General features: G+C 39.2%; 1 protein-coding gene across 1 annotated transcript; it reads right to left on the bottom strand.

The window, feature by feature from the left end:
* Positions 1-321: 321 nt before the first annotated feature.
* On the bottom strand, positions 322-1251 carry LOC138005416 (lysophosphatidic acid receptor 3-like). The gene has a single exon (XM_068851648.1). It carries the CDS (start codon positions 1249-1251, stop codon positions 322-324), a length of 930 nt encoding a protein of 309 aa, XP_068707749.1.
* Between the last annotated feature and the right edge of the window lie 7816 nt (positions 1252-9067).

Genomic DNA, 9067 nt, shown 5'->3' with positions numbered 1-9067 from the left:
AACCGATTACACGAGGCTTCATATACTTCAGAAACAACCTATTGTAAGTCAAAGATGCTTAAGTCTATGAATAATTAACAGTATTACTTGCACCGGACGCAATGAAAAAGACAGAATTTCTGGATGAATAACTGCTAACGATAGAGGATTTTGATCAGGAGAACTGAGCTTTCCTCGACGTGATTCCTCTTTATTCGGTGCTTTTTTTTTCACTCTCGAAGAAAGTGATTCATTGATCTATTCACGACTCAGTAATTAACTGAGCGATCGATGCTTTTTTTTAATATCGGTTGTATCGTTTAGTCTTCATTGTAATTAATCCTAAGGATTCACCGAAGCATTCCTTGAAAACAGTTTCGACACCATCGTTCTCATCTCTTTATCTCGCCAGAAGTAAATGAGTGGATTAAGAAGCGAATTTAGCATAGCGAACATCCGAGCCCAGTCCGAAAAGTGTTCCGATTTTGCCAAAGGAAGTCTGTAGACTATTGATAACATAAGTAATATTGTAGGAAGAAAACAGAGAACAACAGCGCTAACGACCAAAACAGTTGTCTTGAAAGCTTTCTTTTCCCTCAAAAACCTTTCCCTTTCTTGTCGATTGACAAGCTGAGTTTTAATTCGCTTTTTGTGACGGAGTGTTTCGCGGTACAAAATCGCGTAGGAAATTGCAATGAAGATTATACAGAATGGCACCAGAGTAGTCAACGTAAAAAGTCCCAGGTTGCTTGTTATATACCTTAGACCCCATGTACTCAACGCAATGGCCCAAAAGACGGAGACACATATCTTGATGTTCTTTACTGTGATTATGAAGGAGTAATGAATGGTAAACTTGATAGCTACAAGCCTCTCGAAAGTTACTAGCATCAGATGAAGCAAGGAATTGACAACACCTGTCACCGAAGCTCGATCGAGGAAGTGAAAACGCAACGATTTAGCCATGCTCTCGTTACCAAACAGCTTAAATGTTTCGAACAGGATGAACGCTGGTATTAATGTGAGGCCAATGAAGGCGTCGGTCGCTGCTAAACAAGCCAGCAAGATATTGGGTTTGCTTTGAAGTCGTGGTCTTTTTTTCACGGCCAAGATCACCAAGATGTTGAGCAGAACGGTCAATGGACAGGTAAAAATAGTTAGGATAATACGCACTATTAATCCGATCTTGTCTGCGAGATGAAGCTCCGAGTCTTCTATTGTGTGATTTGAAGACGTGCAGTTAAAATTGCAGAGCGCGGACACGTTCGTCATGCTGTATCTTAAGCAGTCGTACTGTCAAGATGGCACTGAAATTTAAGCCTGCATACTTTATAGTCTTCCGATATTTTGATGTAATTGGCAAGTACCTTGAATTTGGTTTCTCTTCAGATTGATCCAGTTTAATTAAGAGATTAGTTTCTTGTTAGTACGAGTAACCGCTCCAAAGACGTTCGATTCTTTTTCTATTTTGTTTCATCTGTTGTCTTTCAAGTAATTCTCAAGGTTACAATATTTCATTTTGTCAATTGATGTCACAAATGGAACTCAGTCCTGTTGCGGAAAAAAGCGGGGATTTACCCGGCAAAAAGCAATATCTGATTTGGGCCATGGGAAAACTATTTTCCATAAAACTTAGACGTTCACAAATATTTTCACGAAACGTCATTTTATTAAAATGTTCGCTTTTGATGTGCATGTTGTGTTTTGATGCATGTCATTTTTTAATTCACTGCCTCTTACGGCTATCAATGCAGTTGGCTTGCTTTGAGTCCTCTCTGGATGATGTTTTTAGGTGCGGAAATTGCGTCTTTCGCTTATTGACCCGAAATAGTATTTCATTCTATTTTAACCACTGTCGTCGCATTTACTTTCCTTGTCAGTGAGTGATTCATGCAAGTGCGGAAATTACGTCTTTTGCTTAAGCACGGCAAAATGTCTTGCGATATTAGTGCAAAAGGAACCACTCAAAATAGAATCTTATCTTTCTTTTTTGAAGTCGAATTCAAATTAAGATGCTGAAAACACAATCATTTCCGTTGGACAGAATGCTTCGTAATAGAAGACAATTCGAAGTTTAATACATTTCCCTAAGATATCAATGCTTAAACAATTTAAATAACAAATGGGTAAAAGAAATCTACTTGCTAATGCTAAAAAAAAAGTTTCAAACGAATGAAAACGATAGCAGTCCAAATAAAATAAAAAAGAATAAATAAACAATTGAGGTTCAAATTCAATTAAAAGTTTTTTGAAATTGACTTTATTTCGCTGAAAATCAGAAGTCCTAGTACAGTCATCTATCACCTAAACGTCTTAAACGCACAGACTTAACAATCTGAAGGATAAGCTTGGCTGAATCAAGTAACAAGTTACCCATGCATAATTCTCGCCATTCTTCCCGGCTTGTTAGCTTTTCTGAGTGGTATTTCAGAGACATTTGACACCATGACACCATTAGTTGCGAAAAAGAGAGGTACAAAGAATCCTATGTCAACGTCTGGTACCTGTTGTTTAACTCCGCCCGGACCAACGCTCAGAGCGTTGAAAGAACTGAGGAGAAAGTGCCCCATTTGTAATTACATCCGCAAATGGTTAGACTTTCAAGTCCTCTCGGATAAGGACTGTAAACCGAAGGCCCCGTCTCACAACTAAAAATTCACTTTTTTATTTGTTTTTAAAGGTGAAAAAAAAATTTAGACTTTGATCGATAACCGAGCAAAGACGGGGAATGGGTTTAATCCTGGGCTTACGTCATGGACTTGTGGTCAGAGTTTTTCTCTGTCCTTGTGTGGGCCCAATTTCCATCAGTAGGGCTAACGCTCATGGTTCATATAAGATAGAAAATCTAGCATTACACATTACACTCTATTCAGTTAATTACGTCATGGACTGCTTTGCATTTTGCTGGTTCTTTAAAAACAGCGATGCAAATTAACTTAGAACGTTAACCCGGTATCTAGTCCATTCTCTTTCAGCGCTCGGTTATGGATCAACGTTTGATCACTTTTTCCGTCTTTCAAAGCAAATAATTAAGTGAATCTTCAATCCAAAGGTTCTAAAAACAACATCAATGTATTTGGGATGATTTGAAAGAACAAACAAAGTGGAAAACGTTAAACCAAAACCAAAGTAATTACTTTGACCAATCAAAAAGGACGATGAAACTCCAGTAAACCAATCAAAACTTGAAGTAATTACACGTGGCTGACACAAAGCGCGAGGAAATTTGCACGCGCGAGCCACGGTTTCACTTCTGATTGGTTGAAAAAGTGGGGCGAGAACTTTGAACCAATCACTGAGTGAAGTAACGCAAAACCAAAATAATTAGCTAATTACTTTCGACACTTAATTGAAAACCACTCTAAGCTAGTACCAGTCACAATACAGTGTTCATTGTTTGTTTGACCTGGTAAATTTCGTTTCTGCCGTTTAAAAAAAAAACATGTGGCTTTGTCTGATTCGAAGTAAGAGCCACAAAGTCCCCTCTATGACTTTATGGTAATCACTTTGTTTGTACCCAGTCGAGCACAAGAACTCTAATAGTTGGGGAGATCATAACTTATGTTAGAAAAGTTACGCAGGGTTCTAGTTTTATTCCGGAAGAAAATAATTTTTAGTTCTCTAACAGGAGGAATACAGCGTTTTCACATGACGTTTCAGCGGCCATGTTGATGTTGCAAAACAGAATGGCGGCCATGATGAAGCAAGATTTGGAGACCCTTGCAGAGGCTTTGCAAATACCACCAACTTTTCATTGTGAGCAACGACAACAACATTTTGACAACTTCCATCCCATGCGCCTAAAATCAATAAAATTACAGGATTAACTTAAACATATATTCAGCTTGATCTCCTTATTCGCCTTTCTCGCTCAAATGCTGATACATGTATATGTGTCAGTTTAAATTTCCAAAGTACTCTTATCTGGGGAAAAGATATGCCAAAAGTTGCAGCGAGAAGTACTGTGAAAGCTTAGAAAAATCTTGAATCATCTGGTGAAAGCTTCGCTGATGAAACGCGTTGTTGTTCGATTCGCGCCTACTGCTACCGCATTTTGAGCTTGAAATCGACAAATAATTGTTTGCAAATTATCAAAGATGGCCAAGAAAGGATAAAATGCCTGTATCTTGCCGCTACGGCCAGCCATTATCTCCCGCGTATTCGGGAAGCGTACTACGGCTAGAAATCAGGCCACTTCCAGTCACCGTACTATTCACCTACGTAGTCCTTTGCTTAAACGGGTCCCTAATGATTCCGTCGAGATCCGAAGGGGGGTTTTGGGTTGTGGCCCTTTTTTTTTTTGTGCCTCGTTATGGCTTAATGAATAAATGCGTAACTGTGGTCGAGGTCTGATTCAGCTGTTATAGGTAGAGGACCTTTGCTCTGTGCCACGTGGTGGTGACTTGGGTACATCAGGAATAGGTCGAGGGCCTTTGCTCTAAGCCACGAGCTGGTAGGGAAAATCCGTTCGAGGACTAGTCGAGTTGTCCTGGTCGAGGACCGTAGCTTCTTTCCTGTGTCACGTGGTGGCAAACCAAACAAAAAAAAAAACAGGAAAAGATCAAGCATAGGGGAAAAAAAACGAAACAAAAGGATCAACAAATAAAAAAAGAACAATTGAAAGTAGTCAAAAAACAAAGTTGGAATTTTGGTCGGAGACCAGTGGTGCGTTGTAACTAGCATTTATTATTTTTTGGCGCCACCAGATGGGGAAAAACAGAACAAAACAGGCTCGGTCGAGGACCAATAACGCAACGATAGGAGGGGATTTTGCTCTGTGCCTTGTGGTGTTGTGAAAGAAAGTGGCCCCGGCCGCTACGGTGCAAGTGTTCAAGGAGGAAGCGATGAGGGGACACTGAAGGTGGATGCGTCCGCAGCTTAGGCGGCTTTATACTCTTTCTGCATCATGGTGATTCAGGCGCCGATCCAGGATTTTGAAATGGGGGGTGAATTTTTGTAAGAATGTAATAGAACCAGAGCCTGGTTGAGGCGTTTGAGGGATAAGAAAAAAAAAAAAAAGAAGGGAGGCTCAGAAAAAGGGGGGTGAAAATTCACCTATTTCACCTCCCCTGGATCCGCGCCTGGGTGATTTCGCGTCCAGCAGATTTGTTTAATCTATACACTGCGATTGCGGGGCTTAGTGAGGTGGTTAATGTTAGGAAAGACAAAAAGGATAACCGACGAGCCTCTCGTTTCGGGATAGTCTTAAGGCAGCATCGTCCATTAATAACCAACCCAGCCGTTAGCAGATCTTGATCGGGTTGGTCTCTTCAAAGGTGGAGGCTGAGGTGGCGAGTGTAATAGCTAAGGCAACGAAAGGCCATTCCCTATCAATCCAGGTGCATTCGTAGGACGGACGCGGATATCTCCATGCTTCAGGCGTGGCAATCTGAGATTCAGGCCACCTGAGGATGACAAATGTTTGGTGCGGAAGAGTGGGCCACATTTCTCATTCTTGCCCCGAGTAAATTAAGGCATGTTTGGCCTATATTATTGCACGAAAAAGTAAGGGGGCGGTCTAACTTCTGAAGATTTGGTAACAACAATCTAAGACTTTCGCAGACTAATAACGTCACAAAAGTTTTTGTATTGATTTGGATGACGTTTGCAAATGAAGTCACGTGACTTGTTACGGCCACAAAACTCAAAACAAAAAATGGCAACAGTTTATGCTAAAATTTATTTCAGTTCGCTGCTATTAGATTAGTCAAAATGGTAAAAGAAAACGAACTGTGCTTGGCCTTTGTTAAATGTGTCCTTAGTTTTGGAAAAAGACGGCATTTTGCACTAGTGCCCAGTCGGCTATGGCAAGTGATCTCTTTTTTCGGACATTTATTTAAAATTATCTTGAAATTTCCAAGCACAGAAATGATGTACCTAATAGTGTTAACATCATCAAGGTAAATCCAGCTACCAGAAAATGAAAAAAAGTGTTGCTGTTTAGATGAGAAGATTTCTCTGTTAAAAATAACTTTGACATGTCACTTGATAACATATCATTTTAAATAGCAGTTAAGGTTTCACATTTTATTGCTACTAACGATGTCCCAAAGATATTTCGTGTTACATAAAATGGATCAATAGTTAGACCACCTCCTCACTTATTTTTATAAAATGGATCTGGGCCCAGGCATTAATTCAACTGAGCCGGGGAATCGCTAGACCAGAGCGGAACCGATTTCAGTGATTCGTTTCGTGGGGGTTGTTTTCTGGATTTGATGAGGATGAAGTATTTTTGGAGCATTCTTCGGATGATGGCACGTGACGCTTTTTCGTAACGTACATACTGGTGATAAGATGTTTGCTTCAAGTTTTGTTTTTGTTTCACAGTTTCGAGTGAGTCATTGCTCCTTACGTCAATTTCAGGAAACAGCGCGCGAGATTCGGTCAGTCACTTTTTTATGTGCAGTTATTTTACCATTGAGCACTTTGGACATATTTTGTGTATAATATACATAGAATTGTAAGTTGTTGGTGTACACGGTTGTATTAAGCTCTATATTTTATATCAAATTTTATAGTGAAGTAAAGAACATGAACTTCTGACATCTACGTTGTATTCCAACAACAGTGGAAAATATAATGCTTGCAACGTGAGTACTAAATGAATAAGAGTTCATCTCCAAAATGCAGGTTGGGTATAACTGGTTTCGGCAAAAAAAAACTTATTTTACAGTCAATCAATAACATCTTGGAGCTAACCTTTTTATGAAAAAGTGTCGATTTTAATTATCCATTTTTTCATGTGCGCGATAGGCTACTTTCGAAATATGAAAGTTCAGCTTAATAGCGAGACCCAGAGGACCAAAGCAAAGGAAATTAAAAGGGGCAACCCTAAAAGCCGGAATCCGGAATCCGGAATCCGGAATCCGGAAACCAGAATCCGGAATCCGGAAACCAGAATCCGGAATCCGGAATCCGGAATCCGGAATCCTGAATCTGGAATTGAGAATGATGACCAAAAAAATCACTTCAGCAATGTCTAATAAATAAATAAAGGGAAAAATGTCGTTTTCTGTTCAACTTCAACCACAAACTGTAACTGCAAAAAACATGACTAGGTTTCAACAACAACCTATCATAAGCTATATATCCGACCCGGTTTTTCAAAAGGTGGATAACGCTATCCATTTAATAAACTGTTATTGAGTCAGGGTTGTTGATTTCTCGGGTGGATAGAGTTAGCCATCCTTTTGATTACCCTGCCCCCTGCACTGAGGACAGCGGTTCTTGTCCATGTTAAACTCACGTTTTACGGAATCCGGAATCCAAAAATAAAGCAAAACAAAGTTCTTCAAATACAAAAAAGTTAAGTGGTACATTTCTCGCATGCAAAAGTAAAGAGGTCTATAAAAAAAGCCTTCAAAGCACGACTCTTGAAAAAAGGATCCACGGTATTTCAATTCAAAGTTCGTGCAACTGTTATTCCTTGTGAGGGCTATGGAAATACGAACCTTGAGTATCGTACGGCATAATTTCATTCTAAGCACCCGCAAAACCACTAAAGTGCGCTTGCTTGTAACTGCTACTTTGTTAAGTACTCTGCATGCAATTTGCCAGAGGTATAGAACAAGTCAGCAATGTCATCGAGAATGGGACGGAGTCTCTGTCATGGTCGGTCAAAGCCAACTGTACCTCGATGGTCGCGTTTATTTATTTATTTATTTTTCTGCCTTAATATGTTGCGATCATTTCGAATGCATTTCTAGTAATACCTAGTGAAGGGAGTAACTAGTACTTTTTTTTTTCACTCTGTCCTGCCCAAAGTCGTCTAAATCCTTGGTACCAACAGTAGCGAGAAATGGTCCGTTTCTGTTCGCGTGGGCCTGGAAACTGTTTTAAACGAACATGGAGGATCGAGACATAAACAATGTCATGAAAATGAAACCTTTCATTACAACCGTTTGAAGAATAACTCGTCTTGGGTTGTGCTCACTGGTAAGTTTCATTACAGAACTTAAGGTTTCGTAAAACAGCTTAACAACTCAACTAGCATCTTCAGCTATAAGTAAACATTAAGAACTGAACTTTAATAAGCTTAGTATTTTCTGAATTTTCCGTCCACCGGATTACAACTTAAATCATTATGTGTTTACAAGACGTACACTTGGTTAATACACTGTGGAGTGATACATAAGCACAATTGCTCGGTAAATGTGTAACAGCTCTTTAATCGTAACAAAACATAAAAGATATATCTATATATATATACAGATATATATTTATTACACATAACATGAGAAGGTTATTCCATAAAGCTCATTTATACAAATCTATACGGTTTATTTTCACATGTGAAAAAGGCCTGTACAGCCAATCAGAATGGCGTACAGCTATTTCATATGTGGAAGTATAACCAATCAACGATAGCGTAAAGGCGTTTACATGCCAATCACTCGTGCATCTCGTGCAAATCGTACTTTGTTTTTGAATTAAATTAAATTTGCATTTGGTTCTATTGTTAGTGAGTTTTTGTTTCTAATTTCCCTTTCAGAAAACTATTGTAATAAAAATTCTCGTCTTATGTGTAATAAACAGTTCACGACATAGAAAGTGCTTTGTACGGGGTTTTATTCACTCGTTGTTTGTGTCAAAAACCCTCACTCGCTCGTTCCTCGCTCGTTCGGGTTTTTGACACAAACAACTCGTGCATAAAACCCCGTACGCCGCACTTTCTATGACGTAAACTATATATACTGAACGCAACGTACGTCGATTCTTAAGTATCGAGGGCCACATGCGGACTTGCGTTCTATTTAGCATTCAGCAACGAACAGTTCATCTTTTCCAACAGCAAAGTGCACACGGGTTTTGAATATCGTCTGTTAGCACTAATCTTTGCCCTGCTGCCAAGCGATACTGGACTAGATGTATCTAAAATAGTAATAACATTGAAAACTATAACTGATGAAACTTTGAAACAGATTTAGTAATAATTCACAGGCGACCCAAGCTCACAACGCGATCTATACATTAGGTAGTAAGAGAGTTTGATGGTAGAGTTAAAAATTAACTTAAGTTGAAAAACTGAACGTCTTTCTCTCGCAATAAACATCCCTACCTCTGATATGTTTTTCACTTTTGTTTT

The sequence above is a fragment of the Montipora foliosa genome, chromosome 6 (genome assembly GCF_036669935.1).
Source record: "Montipora foliosa isolate CH-2021 chromosome 6, ASM3666993v2, whole genome shotgun sequence".
Classification (NCBI taxonomy): Eukaryota; Metazoa; Cnidaria; class Anthozoa; order Scleractinia; family Acroporidae; genus Montipora; species Montipora foliosa.
This window is presented reverse-complemented; position numbering and strand designations above follow the sequence as displayed.